General features: G+C 37.9%; 1 protein-coding gene and 2 pseudogenes across 2 annotated transcripts in view; all 3 read left to right on the top strand.

Annotated features, from left to right (window-relative positions):
- PARD3B (par-3 family cell polarity regulator beta) overlaps positions 1-19,708 on the top strand; it is a 1,159,791-nt gene that overhangs the window by 720,966 nt on the left and 419,117 nt on the right. For both annotated transcript variants that reach the window (XM_037849784.1, XM_037849785.1), the window contains exon 14: positions 4,281-4,380. In XM_037849784.1, coding sequence (XP_037705712.1) covers positions 4,281-4,380 — 100 coding nt within the window. The remainder of the gene's footprint in view (positions 1-4,280; positions 4,381-19,708) is intronic.
- On the top strand, positions 16,336-19,117 carry LOC119544508 (annotated as a pseudogene).
- On the top strand, positions 17,976-18,072 carry LOC119545012 (annotated as a pseudogene).

A 19,708-nucleotide genomic window follows, 5' to 3' on the forward strand; every position in this document is an offset into this window, starting at 1 on the left:
AGAAGTGTACTGTATATAATGTTTAGGAAACCACTTTTTAAAATTAATAGCACATTAGGAACATCTCCCTATGTCATTGTAGATTCATCTACAGCATCACTTTGGATGGTTGCATAATATTCTGTTGAATGGAGGTACTTCATATCATGTAGTCATTCCCTAACATCTGGACATTCAAAATGTTACCAAAATTTAACTACATGGTAACACTTCCTAAACTCTGAGATTATACCATCAGAATGGATTTGTAAATCTAGGGTTGCTCTAGAACCAATTGGTTCATAAGAAGGGGATGCTGTTTTTTCCTTCTGAATTCAGCCATTTTAGTGAGAGTAGTACTAACGGCTGTTGCCATTTTTTAAGCGCCTGCAGTCTGTTAGATATGTGCTAAGCAATTTATACGCACATTCAGTGTAGGTGATGTTATCCTCGTTTTAAAGATGAAGAAATGGACTATCAGAAAATAAAATAATTTACCCAAGACTGGACTGAACTCTTCCTCTTTGACCCCAGTCCACCCCAGCCTACAGCATGAGCCTTGCCCTACGTTGGTCTCTCGAGTCTCCTGAAGTCCTTTCACCTTATCCTGAGAATGTCCTTTAAAAGCTAACTTCAACTTATATCCAGATTTTCTTTTAAAAAAATACTTAATATGTCTTTTCTCATCTTCCTAATGAAATTAAACATCCTCTTGATGGAACAAGAGCTCCTTCTGAGACCTTAAATCACAAGAACAAAAGAGTCTGGGGAAGAAACATCAAGTGTTCCAAATAGAACAGCCTTCTCTCTACAATGCCTATGTTATATGATCAAAAGCATTGACATTTGTTTTGAAATTCTGGCCTTTTTATAATGTGATTGGCATTTAATTTTCAAGAATAATTTGGTTCAATGACAATCCTAGCTCAGGGCTTTATTGCTAATTATACCAATGACTTCCAAAGGAACACTGAGCAAGTTAGCGCCTATCTTGCTTCATTTTCAATACCTAAAAATTATTGATGCTGAGATAATACTTATACTTGTATTCTTAATCAGCTTCAAGACACTCAGGGAAATGGAATAATATCTCTAGAAAGGATGGCAAAGGCTAAATAATGAAGCTAGAGAATTAAAGATGAAGCGCAAGGATATACCCAGAAAAAAAAATTTAAATGATAAAATCTACTAAGAGCACCAGTGAAAATTCATGCAGATCAGGTGCTTACAAGGTTCCTGTTTCACACTGTGCCTCAACTTGACTTTTCAAAGATAATATCAAAAATCCAATTCTTTCAAGAGGTGACCCTACTAAGCATCATTTAAAACAAAGCAAAGGAAATCTGTTGGTGTTATTTCATTGTGAATCTATGTTGTAAAACCAAGTTGTAAGAATTAGGCCTGTCAAAGCAGAGACCTATTTAATATTGTTAGAAGACAGTGGATGAAATTCTCTTACTTTGATACGTAAGTCTGTTGACTTAGAGACAAATAAATCATCTCAAAACTTGTAAGCATGGTGCTATAGAGAAGTATAACGGTCATCACCTTTTTGTGATGTTGATAACTTGTCAAATTTTGGAAGCCAGTGATAGATGATTCCTGAGTTTCAGACCCATGTATGGAACTAGTGTGCTCCAAGCAAGGTTTCAGGCCAGTGAATCCCGGTGAGTTTGGGCTCACCACTACTACCAATTTTTTTAAGGACCTCCTTTAGAAAAACAAGATTAACTTGACAAAATGTAATGTATGGTGAGGAGAGGGACTGCCACAGCCAAAACATTAACTTCATTTTTCCTTCCCTTTTTTCTTCCCGTTGTATATTAAAAAATCCAGTGTTGATAGGCAGTGTATAATCTATTTTTGTAATAGTAGTGCATGCCACCCACAGTTCCCTGGTTGTTTTTTTTTTTTTTTTTTTTTTCAATTCCTGTCAAGCTGTTACACAGAAAAGGCATTTTTAGAACTAACATTTGTATAAATCGTAACACCAGAAAATTCACATTTGTGTTAGAGAATTGCTAGCAATGTCTATAGTAGAGGAAGCCTGGTATTCCAAGATGGTAATAAGGATGGAGGCTGTGTCCCAGGAGTTCACTATAAAATCCTATTAAGCATTTGAATGGTAATGAAGTGTACCAACACTGTATTTTCTGAATAATCTTTCTGGCAGATCTTACCCTGGGCCGAGTAATAGCCCAAGTGCAGTTCACTACTGGTTCGTTATTATCTCTCCTTTCATTGCTTTCATCTCCCCTTTTGTGCTCTTCTGCTTTCATTCCTCTTTCAGCTCAAGCCCACCCCAGCCTGGGCCTCTGTCACCCACTGCCCACAATATGTCCAGGATTACTCAGCAAGTTCTCCTTTAGGCCTTCATCTCCTACCTCAAATCAAATGTTTGGGTCCTGTGCCCTGTCCCACTGGGTCTGTGTTCTCTGGGATCCTTTGAATAGACACATGGAAGTATAATTGTTCCTAATGCGGCCCCTCCTGGGATGCATAGAAGACACTGCTTCTGGACTGCTTAATGGTGATTGAATTATACTTTTCAGTTTAATGATTACTGGATGCCTCCATTGTGCAGGATGCAAAGATCAATGCAATGCTATAATTAGAATAGTCTAAAGCAGGTGTCAGCAAACTTTTTGTGTAAAGGGATAAGTAGTAAATATTTTAAGCTTTGCAGGCAATGAGCCATTTGTTGCAGCTATTCAACTCTGTTGTTGTAGTGTGAAAGCAGCCACAGACAATATATAAATGAATGGGCATGGCTGAGTTCCAAAATAACTTTATTTGCAAATCAGGTGGTGGGCTGGTTTTGGTCCAGGGAACATAGCTTGCTGACCCTTGATCTGAAGTCACAATCTCTTTTGCCCCTTTTTTCCTGATGTGGTCCTGGCAGGATGGCTTCTGCAGAACAAACAACAACAACAAAAGGTGGTGATTAAAAGAAAGACCATTTGGCCATCAATGAAGTAGTGACTAGGGGTACACTGTCAACACTCACAAGGATAGGTACGAGGTGGCCATCAAGAAGACTGTGCCTGGTACACTCAATGAAATCCAGAAACCTTCTGTTTGTAGGAGATAAGAATTTCAGACTTTCACATTGATACAGGGCTTGTTTGTAAAAATATTTAAAAGAAAAATGGCCTATCATCCCCAGAGCATTTGCTGAAAACATCAGTAACAAATATATAGCATCATTGCATGAGGCAGCAATGCTAGTTGGTCCAAACAAGAGGCTGGCCAAGAAACTTTTAAAGGAAGATCTGGGGAATGAGATGTCCACAGTGAGCTTTGCAAAGCTCTGACATATTCCTGGGGATCTCTAAGGCTATGGCCATATGCAAGGCTGTCCCCATGTCCAGGAAGGACCTGAGAATGTTTTTTTAAAAAAAAGAAACAAAGAAATAGAAGCTTAGAAAAGTTGAGTAATGTGCCCCAAATCACAGAGCAATAGGAGCCAGAACTGAAAAACAGCAGTCTTGTTCCAAAACCCATATTGTTGGCCAGGATGCTATACCATGCTCTTCATAAGATAATTGATATTATTATTCATTGTGAGCGTTAAATGACAAGTGTCATAATGCACATAGTGCTTAGCACTGTGCCTGGTACACAAGAAGCTCTCAATAAACCTTACTTGTTATTAGTTGTAGTGATTTTCAGAGTGCATGTCAATTTTTTTCCAGTAGGTGTTAGACTGAAAAGTATACATTTTTAGTAGGTGGGAAAAGCAGGATTCAGGCACCAATCTGTTGCTTACAAAGCCTCAAAACCAAGTGTTTACATTAGAGCACAGTTGCAAAAAGTTATGTTTTGACCTCTGCTATTTCTAAATGATACGTCAATACTCTGCATCTCATTATTTTTTAAGTATTTTGCCACTGAGGCAAATGCTTTAAATCACCATATAATCCAGACTATCCATTATAGAGTCTTGTTTACAAAAAAGTTAGAGCATAAAAGAGATAACTTTATTAATCTTCCACAAATCACAGGTAATGAATATGTGTCAGCCTTTCATAGGTAGAAAAAGGTAGTCAAGATGCATCACCTTGACTTGCCAGGGGTTGTGAGCTGGTCACCGGTGAAACCCATATTAACAGGCTTGAATTTCCTCGCACAGGCTACATTAGCTTTCATACAAATCCTTCAGTTAAATTCGAGGTCTTACTTATTTCAAGGCTGGTTTATGTGTTTTTCTAAATTGTGTCTGTGAGATGGACTGAAGCAAAACCAGGGACTGAGCAGTTCTGCCTCCAGTTTCTATAGCTTCATTTGTTCTTTGTTTATAGAGCTATTGCTTCTCAATGACAGATGGGCTGAGAGTGAAGTAGCACCTTCCCCCCCACCACATCCTGTTCTGGAATTGGGCCTTGAAGATTACAGCCACAGGTATCGATAAAATGATATATTGTAAATGTTCCTGGTTATGGTTTTTCTGGGAAAACCCAGCAACCTTATTTTAACTCTGTTTCTTTCTAGAACAGAAATTTCATAGCATCCATAATTTCCTTCCAGTGAAAACCTCTCATTGCTAATAGTGTAGTTGTTCATATTTGGCTTCCTGGAAGATTCATCTTACATGATTAAAATAGTTAAGAAAGTTGTTGAATTGGGTTTTACAAGTTTAAAAATGGGAGCAGAGAAACTCCAAGAAAAGTTATATGGGAGAGTATAAAACAAAGGCAAAAAAACATAAAGCTTAGTTTTTGTGTTTTTTTCTTTTGCAACTGGCAAGCCCTAAAAATATTTCAAAAATAGATGTTCCAGGAAAGTTAATGAAATCTAAAAATTAAAGCAACACCATATATAATCTAAAATATTGAAAAGGGTACCCAATTTTATATCCATTCTGTAATAGAAACTAGAAAATCAATAATTCTTAGAATCACACAAGCATGAGAGAGAGAAATTTACTAAGCATACACACCATTTGACTAGTGGAATTCATATATTTTGTTCTTCTGATAAGTTTCAAAAATCATTAAATTGTCCCTTTGCTATTTTCTTTGTTTATTATGGCTGTTAAAACTGTATATTTTCTTCCATTCTATGTCACGTGATAATCCTGTGAAATTTCTTCATTTTCCTTGCAGCAATCGTAGTGTCATTCATATTAGGTTTTAAAATATAATCTGCTAAAAATATAGCAACACAACAAGAGTATAGCTAAATCTATTATATGGACGCTTACCTATGTTTATCCATCTCCGATTCTTATATTTTTGAAGTCAGTGATCTCACTCAAACACAGTTGCACAAACTAGATTAATAACCACCATAATGTTCTATATCAGTATCACCAATGGATTCTTGAAAAAAATGTGGACATATTTAATTTTGTTCATTCACTTCCATTGTTTGCCTCAATTCTGAATCAAAAATGACAGTTTGGTAGTATTCAGAAATCCAGTCTTAATGTTTCTACTTTACTGTTTTTCCTGTGTATATAAGCAAAACCACTGGGATATCAATACAAAGATGAATCAGATACAAACCCTGATCAAGAAGCTGGTAGGTTAATGGGTAAAATGATACCTAGAACACAAGGTACAAAGTGGAATTTACCAGAAGGTACAAATTAAATGCACTGGGTGTCTGAGGCGAAGGAGAATGCTTCAGGATAGAGGAATCAGAGAAAAAGTGTTATGGAAAAAGTGACATTTGAGCTGAGCTTTAATGGGTGGCTAGAGGTTGGATGGGATATGAGACCAGGAAGGAAGGGAATTTCGGAGAGAGGGAAGGGCAGAGGAATGGCCTGGAGGTGGGAAAACAAGTTGATTTGTACAGCTTCTATTGTGGCTGATGGGCCAGCCCAGGATAAGAGATGCATACTTCATTCAATACACAGTGAAATCTTATTGTAGGAGTTTGAGCAAACAGTAGGTACGATAAAAACTGGGTGTCAGTTGTATACTGTGGATTGAGTAAATGGAGGAGGTTTGATGGCCACTGGAAGCCAGAGCATCTTTGGATTCCCATATGGTAGTTGTAGCCAGAGACACTGAGGAGAATGGAGAAGCTTTCAGATGAGAATCCTTCAGGTGAGAGGTAGTTTAGAGTTATTGCAGAGATAGAATTACTGGGATTTAGCAGCTGCATTTTTGACTGCTTCAATGTCTCCTCAGATTTCTTCCCTTCTTGTTTAGTAAAGCATATTCCTCCATGATCTGGAAAGAAAGCTTATATTGGTCTTCACTGCTGTGAATAGTCATTATGTAGTATGAACTAGTAACTTCCATTTCCTTTTCACCCTCTTCCTCACTAACCCCTTGTTTTTTGTTTGTTTTTTTCTTCTGTTCTTACCACTCTACTGGAACTACTTTCTTAAAGGTCAACAGCAATCTTTCGATCAAAAGTATGGCATTTTCTCTCACTTTTATTCTTCTTTTCTGCTCTGCAGTATTTGATTGTTAGGTCATTCATTCACTCATTCTTCCATTCAGAAGTCTTGATGGAGCTCCGAGCCGGGCACTCTGTAATGTGCCCTAATGGATTGGAAAGCATCCCTGACCTCAATGAATGTGTTGTCCTGTCGAAGAGACAGAGATGAGAATAATTAAGATGCAGCCTGCTAAGCATTAGATACAAAATGTCCTCAGAGCCCAGAGGAATAAGCCTCTCTCTGACTGCACCTGCAGGGATCAAGGAAGATTTCACAGGAAAGGTAGTGTTTAACTAGGTTGGGAAAACCCAGTCATGGAAGTGAACACAGTGTGTTCAGTGTTCCTGAAGCATACAGCCTCTGGGGGAAGAGTCAGTGGGAAGGGCTTTGTCTGCCATACCTGGTGCATGCCATGCTTTTCCGTGGAGCAGTTGAGAAGGACTGAAGGGTTTCAAGCCTGATGGTGATAAAATCAGGTTGAGAGAATCCACTCCATAGATGATGGCATGGATGGGGGGAAGCCATAAGCAAGACCAGTTTGACTGGGCCCAAGAGAAGAGAAGGGACAGTATGGGTAGACAGGAAGGGACAGAGCCAAAAGGCATTTTTGAGTTGGAAGGAGCAAGAGTAATGCCTTGAAACTCTCTCCTGGGATCCTGTGACCTGCACCATCGTGCAAGCTGCTGCGTTGCTAGGTGACCAGCGGCAGCGGGCTTTGGATGTGTGAAACTTGGGAGGGATGCAGGATTGGGAAGGAGCCAGGAGTGTTGAGCAAAGGAGGCGGTCCTGTCTTTTTAAAAGAAATTTTAAAGCCCTTTTAAAAGGAAAACAGGTGCTTTAGAGATGGAACCAGTCTTAGAATACAGAAAACTGCTATTGCATGAAGAATGAAAAACAAATTTGATCAACTTACTAATGCCTGTACTTTGAACTGAAATGAAAATGAAATGGCATCAGGAAGTTATTGAACATGGTTGTACAATTATAGGAAAAATAACTAGAGAAGAGTTTAGAATATTGTGTGTCTAAATGAAAAAAATCAATGTAAAGGAAATATCTTTGTTACTGTGATAGCTCAGAGAATGTTTGAGGCATATCACCAGCAGACAGAATATATTGAATTTCATTAACAGTTTAGACAACATTTGATTATTTCCTACAGGTTCATATTTTCCCACCCTTTATATTTCTCTGTCTGTCCTCTCCTTTCCTCCCACCTCTCTCTCTCTCTCCCTCTTACATATCTCATAACGTCTTTAGTCACATACATGACCTGCATTTATTCCCACTGATATTAGCCAATTGTTGAAGACTTTTTATGATACCTGAGGCTTCAATCATAATTTTTTTTTTTTTTTTTTTTTGCATGATCCTCAAAATCTTCTTCCCCTGGCTTCTGATTTCAGGCAGTTCTCCTTGAATATTCGTTTCTGGCTTTTATATGTCTTTCATATTCCTGATTTGTCACCATACTCAGGACACTGGCCTGTGTTTCATGCTACCCTTATTTATTCATTATGCAGCATAATTTGACATTGAGTATTGCTTCTATGTGATAGAGTCCCTGGTTGTTCAAGCTGAAAACATTGCCTTTATCTAAGACATGTCTGGCCTGCTGTCAACTTCTAGCTTCCCACAGCCCTCACTGCAGCCCATTCAGCCGTGAGCACATGCTAACTCCCTTCAGAATTAAAATGTCATATTTTATAGTTAATCACTGCATCACCCTCTTACTCCAAAAACTTACATTACATAGCATAAAATTACAAACCATTTTACTAGTCTAACTCACATTGCTAAAATAATTTCACATTAATCCCATACAGCTCTTACTGTTTCATTGAGCTGTGTGCTCCCATTGACTCTAACCTATACTCTCTCCTATGACCCTCCCTTCCCTCCTTATCTGCCAATTTTATATCAGCTCTATCTTGCTGTATTAGTCAGGGCTCTCTAGGGAAACAGAACTGACAGAAGATATATATAATGTAAATATCATGAGATTTTTTTTATAGAAATTGACTCACACAGCTGTGGGGATGGGCAATCCAAATTCTGTAGGGCAGGCTGCAAGCGGGGAATTCTAATGAAGGTTTTCTAGGAATTCCCAAGGAGAGCTTACTGGGTGAAGTAGATGGAAATTCTCCCTTCTGACACCTGAAATCATCACATCTCCTTTTAAGGCCTGTAACTGATTGCATGAAAATTCTCTCATTGTTGAAGGCAATCTCCTCACTTGATTGTAGATATAATCAGCCATAGATACAATCAACTTACTGATGATTTAAGTCTATGAAGTATCCTCATAGTAACAATGAGCCCAGTGCTTGCTTGACCAAAAAACTAGACACCATAACCTGGCCAAGTTGATACCTGAACTTAACCATCACACTTGACTATTTCCATATTGTTCTAAGGCAAGAGGGATCCTTCTACTGAAGGTTCTCAAGTGTGTACTTGGTCACAAACAAAACAATGTTTAGAAAAATATCACTATGGTCAATTTAATGGATACAATCAGGAATATATTTTTATAAGAATATTGTTAATTTTGTATGTGCAGAGCAGCATTTTATTTCTTTGATCATCCTTTATTGTATCTCACCTTCTATATATAAACAAATTCACTTTATTTAAACAGATCCTAGTGGCACCGAGTGGCATTGCCATCTTGTTTTTATGGGGTGGGGTGGGGTTGGTGGGGATGGGAAGGGGAATAATTGTTTCCCAAGAATTTGGAAAAATTTGATTTCTTAATTTGTCAATGTATACTTTGTTTAGTAAAATAATCTAAGACAATGAATTGAGGTGACCAAATGTTACTCAGCTGGGTAGATCCCCATGGTGTGCCTCAAGCAGTACACTTTAAGTGTAGTATGATCTGTTTTAATAAGGAATATCCATGTTATCCTAAACCTCCTCCCTGAAGGCTTTCATAATAAAATATGGTATGTACTTTGGTTAGTTATTTAGTTTTCTTTTATTTCATGACATGTAGCACTTTATTAAATAAAAAATTAACCTAAAACTCAAGTCACATGATACAATATGAGTGAAGTCTGTGTAAAAAGGAAAAGGCTTCATTTTTGTGGATTCAGAATTGGTCACACCCTTTGTCCCAGTTGGGTCATCATTTTAACCAAAACTTGTTACTCTGGAAAGAGTTCAAGAAACCAAAGTTCTTATCCTGACTTAGCCACCAGCCAGCTATGTGACCTTGGGCACATCAGTCCTCCTCTTTGGACTGTAGACTCTTATCTAAAAGATGAGGAGTGAGATGAGGTGACCTTTGATCCCTTCCAGCTCATACATTCTTTGATTCTGTGAAGGCCATGAGTCTTTCTGACACCAAAAACACATCATCACAAAGGATCAAAGGATGAAAACTAAGTGCACACAAAGGTCGAATAACACATTTAAAGGCAAGTGCTTGCAAAACATCAAGGCTGGGGGGGCTGGGGAGGAGGCTTATGTTCACAGTAGCATCTCAGAATTCTTCTTTAAAATGGGCCGAGAAAATGAGTGCCAGTAATACTATGTGGGCTGAGGCTTGTTCACAATTGGCATGTGTTGCCATCCCTAGGTACCTAAGTATAAAAATACTATTACCTTGTGCCTAAGAGACTCCTCCCGAATGCCTCTTTGTTGCTCAGATGTGGCCCTCTCTCTCTCTCGCTAAGCCAACTTGGCAGGTGAAATCACTGCCCGCTCCCCCACTCACATGGGATCAGACACCCAGGGGAGTGAATCTCCCTGGCAACATGGAATATGACTCCAGGGGAGGAATGCAGACCCAGCATCGTGGGATAGAGAACATCTTCTTGACAAAAAGGGGAAAATGAAAGGAAATGAAATAAGCTTCAGTGGCAGAGAGATTCCAGAAGGAGCCAAGAGGTCACTCTGGTGGGCACTCTTACACACAATATAGACAACGCTTTTTAGGTTCTAATGAATTGGGGTAGCTGGTGGTAGATACCTGAAACTATCAAACTACAACCCAGAATCCAGGAATCTTGAAGATGATTGTATAAAAATATAGCTTATGAGGGGTGACAATGTGATTGGGAAAGCCATAAGGACCACACTCCCCTTTGTCTAGTTTATAAATGCATTAGTAGAAAAATGGGGGAAGGAAACAAACAAACAAACAAAGACACCCAGTGTTCTTTTTTACTTTCATTGCTCTTTTTCACTTTAATTATTATTCTTGTTATTTTTGTATGTGTGGTAATGAAAGTGTCAGGGATTGATTTTGGTGATGAATACACAACTATGTAATGGTACTGTGAACAATCGAATGTACGATTTGTTTTGTATGACTGCGTGGTATATGAATATATCTCAATAAAATGAATAAAAAATTTTAAAAAATGCTATTACCATACCATGAAGGAAGTCAAAAAAGCTTCATAATTCCAAAGAGTGAACTTAAATTTCTTGATAAATTTTCGTAAAAACATGTATGATCTCTTCATTGGCGAGGGCCTCAGACCTCATCAAAAGACCACTCTAACTTTCAAAAATAAAGATAAGGTTATTATTACCTCATGTTCATTGAGCTCTTACCATGTGCTAAGCACTATTGTCAGTGCTTAACACATTTTAGTTTGTTTAATCCTCACAATTTTATAAGGTAAATTTTATTAATATCCTCTTTACGGACAAAGAAACTGAAGGCAAGCCTGGCAACTCCCCATGCCCCTAACCACCTGACTGTGTTACCCTTCTAACTAGGAGGAGGGGAAGACATCACACACAGACCAACGACAGCCTGATAAAAACAGGGAAGGCAGAGACTGTAAAAAACCTAGATGAGAAATTGAAAAGCTCAGAAACCTTAAATCATTTGGGAAGGAAAAGTGGGCCTATTTACTTATCAGCTTATTTTTTCACTAACATTTCTGTTACTCTGTCTTACACTTTCTCCCTTCACAAACGTCAACTCATTTCATCCTCTTAACAGTATGAAGTAGAGAAAGTAATTATACCCATTTTACACCTAAGGAAACTGAAGCACAGAGAGATCCAGTAATTTGTCCAAGTCACACAGCTGGTGAGTAGCAGAGCCAGGGTTGAGAACCCAGCAGTCCTGCTCCACATCCATGCTCTGGAACACTACGGTGTGCTGCCTCTCAGAGACACATCTTTACTCTACCCACTGTATTACAACAGTGGAGGCTCATTCATTCTTTCATTCAGCAGTAATATTATTGCTAAATATTAATATTTAATATCACTGCAAGACAATATTAAATATGCATGTCTGAGTTTCAAGAAAATATTAGACTTATTTTGTTATATTCGGTTAAGAATGTAGATCACCTGGGCACTATAGAACGATTCCCAGTCAAAACAGTTGATTTTTTTTTTTTTATTGTTTAAACTTTGAAGTGTCAATCTCCAACTGTTTGGAAAACCCAACCCTCAGTACTATCAGATTTCCCAAGAATACTTGATAATTTGAGTTTTCACTGTATTTGAGATTAGGATAGAATTTATGTTGACATGAGCCACTATATTTAGTTTCTAAACATACAAGGGTTCCAAGGGAGAAAGTAGCTATAAATTAATTTATGAAAAATATTAAAATATAATTTATTTCTACATGAAGAAATAAAGCATTGTCTATAATTCCCTTATATAATTCCCTTCATCCTCAAATGAAATAAAGGCAATATGCAGCAGAAAGTAAATTCTTAGAGACTGACTACAAGTAATAGGAAGCATGTAATGGGCATTTGATGTATTTTGTGTCTAAATTGTGAACTGTACTTTTCCTGTTATTTCCTCTGGTATTATTGATGGGTAGACTATCTGCTCACGTTAGCATTTGTTTTAGAAAATAGATATAAATAAAGTAGAAAATGAAACTACTGCACCCATCAGTCACTGAACAAAGTAGCTTCCTCTAAAGGATACAGCTTTTCTCTTGTTTTTAAAAAAAAGGACACGTTTAGCTCACAAAAATCTCTTAACTCGCTTTTAGGCTTGGCTAACATCTGGTGATATCCTTTGAACAGCCAAGGCTTTCCACTCTCCTTACCCACTCAAAGTTATATATTGTACAGCAAGATCCCAAGTAGCAGAAATCAGTGAAGAGTAAAACGCGATATTAGCCAGGGAATATTTTATTTAAATTGTACTGTGTGATAAAATACATGAAAACAGAGTTGCCGCATCTCATAAGGAAATCTGTGATTCAGGAATTGGTTTAAAATTCAAGGTTGGGAGCTGCAGAGAGAACAGTGAAGGGTTGGGTTCTAAATGAGTACTGTTGGGAGATTTCTTGGGAACATGGCAGAATAGGGAGCTCCAGGACTCAGTTCTTCCACCAAAACAACTATAAAAGGACCTGAACTGTCTGAAACAACTATTTTGAAACCCCAGAGGCCAGCAGAACTCTGTACAGCATCCAGGGAAGAGCAGGAAGAAGAGACTGATAAACTGTGGTAGAGAACTGTAAATTGCTCTCTCCTTGGCAGTGACCACCAGTGCCCATCCCCACCACCATGGGGTCCAGTCCCTCCCTAGCTCCTGATGTAGAAAAGGATATACAAATCCTCTTCCCCAGGAACAAGGATGGGCACTGCTGATCCATGATCACGGCTTTTGAATGGCCAATTTGTATTGCTGGGTCCCTGCTCTGAAGACAGCAATTACTTCAACCTGCCCTGACAAAAGCAGCAGTGCCCACTGTTTAAACCCTCCTTCACCAAGGGTAGCAGCAGCCATTGTTTCAACCCTCCCCAGACAGGAGGAGGCCATGGAAATTTAAAGATGCAGCGCTTCCTCAGGCTTGGAGGGGAGCGGGGAGGGCATTTAGCTGAAGGGCTGGATGTTCTGGGCAGGGCAGGAAAGCTCAGCTTTGGGGAGCCATCAGAGAAGCTTTTGGCACGCTTCCTGATCCCTTCCCCAGGGCACTTTGCAGCTGTCTTTGCCCCTTCATGGGTTGCTAGCCCTGAATTGGCTGGGAAAGACTGACTTGGGAGAGACCCTCCTCCCAGAATTTGCCCTCCAGACAAAAGCAGCATAAGATAACAAAAAGAGTGTAAAAAACTATAGAGGCAGAAGTCTGGGACAAAGGCCTGCAGGATTCAAACACCTGCAAGAGGGAGCTCTGTTTTCTGGGAAGCAGAAGTGACAACCAAACTTCTGGAAATGGGGGAACTGCAAAACAACTAACAAGCAAAAGCGCAGGAGAAGACAGAGGCCCAGAAAGTCAGGGAAACCACAGTACACTGCATTTACCTAGGGCAGACCTTCCTGATAAGAGGGTTAAAGCTCAAGAAAATCTCTGCCTTATGACTAGCTGGTTACAAAAACAAGGAACAGACATCCCAGGGAGTAAATCCCAGAGTTAACATTTTAAAATATTAAAATGTACACTGTGAAACAAAAAAGTACAAGACAAACAAAGAAACAGGAAATGATGGACCACCTAAAGGAAGAGGATAAAAATACAGAAAACAACAATGACAATGACAAGAATGAGGACATATTGAATAAAGATGTCAAAAAAAAAAAAAAGATCTTAAAAATGCTCAAGGACATGAAAGAAAACACAGAGAAAGAACTTAAATACCAGGAAAACAATGAATGAGTAATATGAGAAACCTAGTAAAAAGAAATTTTTAAAAGGAACAAAACAGAGCTACTAAAGTTGAAGACCACAATAACAGAAATGACAACTATCCCAGGAGGGTTTCGAGAGCAGATTGGAGCAGAAGAAAGAAACAGTGAAAGTGAAGACAAGACACTTGAAATGAGTCAGGCTGAGGAGCAGAAAGAAACAAGAAATACTAAAAGCAAAAATAGCCTAAAACAGTTATGGGACACCATCAAGCCCAACAATATACTTATTGTGGGAGTCACAGAAGGAGAAGTGTGAGATAAAAGGGTAGAAGGAATAGGCAAAGAAATGATGACAGAGAACTCCCCAAACTTAGCAAAAGGCATGAATATGTACATCTAAGAAGTTCCGACAACACCAAAAAGGATAAACATGAAGAAAAATACACCTTGTCATATATTTATTACATTATCAAATGCAAAAGACAAGGAGAGAGTTTCAAAAGCTGCAAGAAAAAAGCAACAAGTCACTTACAAGGGAGCCCAAATTAGACTGAGTGCCAATTTCTCATCAGAAACTATGGAGGCAAGAAGAAAATGGGTTGAAATACTTGAAGTACTGAAGGAAAACAACTGCCAACCAAGAATTTTATATCCAGTGAGACTCAATTTCAAAAATGAGGGGGAGATGAAGACATTCTCAGATAAATGAAAGCTGAAAGAGTTCATCACCACTAGACCCATCCTACAGGCAATGGTAAAAGTTATTCATTCTAAAAGGAAAGGACACTAGACAGTGGTTCAAAGCAACATAAAGAAATAAAGAACTGTGGTAAAGGTAACTGTATTAGTTAGCGTTCTCTAGGGAAACAGAACCAACAGCAGATTTCTATAAATATGAGATTTTATAAAAGTGTCTCACACAACTGTGGCGGTGCACAAGTCCAAATTCCGTAGGGTAGGATGCACAAGTCCAAATTCCATAGGCAGCGAGCTGGCACCTCTGATGAAAGTCTTTGATGAACTCTCCAGCCAGAAGCTGGCTGGCTGAAGAAGAAAAGTTCTCTGTCTTCTCCCTTAAAAGTCTTCAACTGATTGGGTTAAGTCCAGCTGATTGAATTTTCTCATTGCGGAAGATACTCCTTTCATTGATGTAATCAGCTACAGATGCAATCAATTGACTTTAACATACCAATCTCGCTAACGGATAGAACATCTAGTCAGAAGATCAGTAAGGAAGTACAGAACTTGAGTGATACACTAACCCAACCAGATCTAACACATATATGGAATACTGCACCCCAATGAAAACAGAATACACATTCTCCTAGGGTGTACATGGATCATTCTCCAGGCTAGACAATATGCTGGGTCACAAAACAAGTCTCAGTAAATTCAAAAATATTGAAATCATACAATGTATGCTCTCCATCCACAGTGGAATGCAGCTGGAAATCAGTGACTGAGGGAGAAACGGAAAATTCACAAATACGTGGAAATTAAACAGCATGCTCTTAAACAACCAATGGCTTAAAGAGGAAACCAGAAGCAAAATTAGGAAATATCTTGAGGCAAATTAAAATGAAAATACAACTTACCAAAACTTTTGGGTGCAGCAAAGGCAGTGCTGAGAGAGAAATTTATAGCTCTAAATGCTTACGTTAAAAAAAAAGACTTCAAATCAGAGACCTAACCTCAAAACTGGAAGAACTGGAAAAAGAAGAGCAAACTAAACCCAAAATGAGTAGATGAAAGAAATAACAAAGATCAGAAAGGAGATAAACAGCATAGAATCAACAAAACCAAAAGTTGGTTCTTTGAAAAGATCAATAAAATCGACAAACCTTTAGCTAGACTGACATAAAAAAAGAGAGAAGATAAAAATAATGAAAATCAGAAATGAAAGGGAGGGACATTACTACTGACTCCACTGAAATAAAAAGGTTTCTAAGAGGATACTATGAACAATGGTATGCCAATAAATTATATAACCTAGATGAACTGGGCAAATTCTGAGAAACACACGAACTACCTACATTGACTCAAGACAAAAATAGAAGATCTCAACAATGCAATTACTAATAAAGAGATTGAATCAGTAATCAAAAACCTCCCAGGAAAGAAAAGCCCAGGACAAGAAGGCTCCACAGGATATGTCCATCAAACATTCCAAGAAGACTTAACTCCAGTTGTGCTCAAACTCTTCCATAAGATTGAAGAGGAAGGAACACTCCCTACCTCATTGTATGAGGTCAACATCACTCTCATACCAAAGCCAGTTAAAGATACCACAAGAAAACTACAGACCCTATGTCTTATGAATATAGATGCAAAAATCCTCAACAAAATACTAGCAAATTGAATCCAACAACATATTAAAAGAATTATACACCATGATCAAGAGGATTTTATCCCTGGAATCCAAGGTTGGTTCAACAAAAGAAAATCAATTAATGTAATACACCACTTTAACAGAATGAAGTTTTAAAAAACAAAAAGCACATGATCATCCCAATTGATACAGAAAAGGCATTTGACAAAATTCAGTAATCCTTCATGACAAAAACACTTAGCACACTAGGAATAGAAGTAAACTTCCTTAACATGATAAAGGTATATATGAAAAGCCTGTGTTACTTAATGGTGAAAGACTGAAAGCTTTCCCTCTAAGATCAGGCCCAAGGCAAGGATGACCACTGTCACCACTGTTATTCCACCTTGTACTAGACGTTCTTGCCAGAGAAATTAGGCAAGAAAAAGAAATAAAAGACATTCAGCTTGGAAAGGAAGAAGTAAAATGTTCCCTATTTTCAGATAACATTATCCTATATGCAGAAAATGTTGAAAAAAAGCACAACAAAACTCCAAATCTAATAAATGAATTCAGCAAAATGGTGGGGTATAAGATCAATAGCCAAAATCAGTAGTATTTCTATACACAAGGAATGAACAATTGGAAGAAGAAATCAAGAAAAGAATTCCATTCATGATAGCAACTGAAAGAATCAAATATCTAGGAACAAATCTAATCAAGGATATAAAGGAGTTTTACACAGAAATCTGCAAAACATTGCTAAAAGAAATCAAAGAAGACCTAAGTAAATGGAAGGATATCCCATGTTCATGGTTTGGAAGATTAAATATTAAGATGTCAATACCACCCAAAGGAATTTATAGATTCAATGCAACCCCAATCAAAATTCCAAGAACCTTCTTTGCAGAACTGGAAAAATCAATCATCAAATTTATATGGAAGGGTAAGTGGACCCAAATAGCTAAAGCCACCTTGAAAAAGAAGAAAGAAGTTGGAGGACTCATGCTTACCAACCTTAAAACTTATTGCAAAGCTACAGTAATCAAAAGAGCATGGTACTGGCACAAGGACAGACATATAGACCACTGGAACAAAATTGAGAGCTCAGAAATAAACCCTCACATTTTATGGCCAATTGATTTTTGACAAAGTGCCAAAGACCACTCAATTGGGAAAGAATAGTCTCTTTAACAAATGGTGCTGGGAAAACTTGATCTCCATTTGCAAAACAAAGGAGAACCCTACTCATACCATATACAAAAATGAACTCAAAATGAATCAAAGATCTTAATATAAGAGCTGTAACTATCAAACTCCTAGAAGAAAATGAAAGAAGCATCTTCAGGACCTTGGGTTAGACCATTGTTTCTTAGGCTTTATACCCAAAGTACAAGCAATGCAAGAAAAAATAGATAAATGGGACCTCATCAAATTTAAAAACTTTTCTTCCTCAAAGGACTTCCTCATGAAAGTAAAACAACAATCTAGACAATGGGAAAATATTTGGAAACCACATATCCAATAAAGGATTAATATCCAGAAAATATAAAGAAATCCTTAAACTTAACAACAAAAAGACAAGCAACCCAATTTAAAAATGGGCAAAAGACTTGAACATACATCTCTCCGAAGAAGAAATACAAATGGCCAGAAAGATCATGAAAAGATTCTCAATATCATTAGCCCTCAAGGAAATGCAAATAAAAATCACAATGAGTGGTTGCTTCAGCAGCACACAGAGATTGGAAAGACCCAGAGATTAGTATGGCCACTGCACAAGGATTTCACGCAAATTCATGAAGCATTCCATATTTTTAGACTGTATATTATGTGAAAGCATTCTCAAAAGATTTGCCCAGAGCTGTAGAAATTCTTGCTGACATTATACAAAACAGTACATTGGGAGAAGCAGAGATTGAACATGAGCATGGAGTAATCCTTAGAGAAATGCAGGAAGTAGAAACCAGTTTACAAGAAGTTGTTTTTTATTATCTTCACGTGACAGCTTTTCAAAGTACTGCACTTGGGCAGACAATTTGGGGACCAACTGAAAATATCAAATCTATAAATTGTAAGGACTTACTGGATTACATAACTACACATCATAAGGGGCCAAAAATAGTGCATGCTGCTGCTGGAGGAGTTTCCCTTGACAAACTCCTGGAGTTGGCCAAGTTTCATTTCAGTGACTCCTTGTCCTGCCAGCTCTGACTCCATGCAAATTCGCAGGAAGTGAGATTCGTGTAAGGGATGATAATATGCCTTTGCACATCTTGCAGTAGCTATTGAAGCTGTTGGTTGGACATATCCAGATATAGTCTCTCTCATGGTTGCAAACACACTGATTGGCAACTGGGATCGCTCTTTTGGATGAGGAGTGAATTTACCCAGCAAGCTGGCCCAGCTCACCTATCATGGCAACCTCTGCCATAGCTTCCAGTCTTTCAATACTTCCTACACAGGTACAGGATTGTGGGGACTCTGTATAGTTTGTGAACCAGCCACAGTTGCAGACATGTTACATGTTGTTTGAAAAGAATGGATGCAACTCTGTACAAGTGTCACTGAAAGTGAAGTTGCATGAACCAAAAATCTTCTGAAAACAAACGTGTTACAACTCGATGGTTCTACTCCAATTTGTGAAGATATTGGTGGGCAAATGTTATGCTATAACGAGAAGAATTCCCATCCCTGAGCTTGAAGCAATAATTGATGCTGTAGATGTTGAGATAATTCCAGAAGTATGTACCAAATATATTTATGATAAGAGTCCAGCTCTTGCTGCTATTGGTCACATTGAGCAGCTACCAGCTTTTTACCAGATTCATGCTAACATGTGCTAGCTTCATGAATAAAATGATTAGTCACAATATTTTGAACATACATATTTATAAAATGAACAGAGACCTGCAAGATTTAAGCTATCAATCCATAAGGAAAAAATAAACTTGAACATTTACATTTGGAAATTTGAATGAAATATATTCTCAGGCTTTCAAAGGATAAGACAACTAACCTGAAGGTTATTTTGTATAATGGTCAATCTGATCTTTGTGCTCACAGAAATTGTGTTGGGAGCAACATACTTTCAAATTACAATTTTAAGAATGAAAATTTGTACAATTTTCAATTTTATTATAAAAATATACATACAACAATAAAAAACCACAATGATATATCATTTCACACCCATTAGAATAACTGCTATTGAAAAAACTGAAAGTAACAAGTGTTAGAGAGGATGTGGAGCAATACACTCATTCATTGCTGGTGGCGATATAAAATGGTGTAGCTGCTCTGGAAGACGGTTTGGCGGTTCCTCAGAAAGCTAAGTAGAAAACTACCATATGACCCTGCAATCCCACTACTGTGTATATACCCAAAAGAACTGAAAGCAAGGACTTAAACAGGTGTTTGCATGCCAATGTTCATAGTGACATTATTCACAATTG

Source organism: Choloepus didactylus, chromosome 9, assembly GCF_015220235.1.
Source record: "Choloepus didactylus isolate mChoDid1 chromosome 9, mChoDid1.pri, whole genome shotgun sequence".
NCBI classification, from domain to species: Eukaryota; Metazoa; Chordata; class Mammalia; order Pilosa; family Megalonychidae; genus Choloepus; species Choloepus didactylus.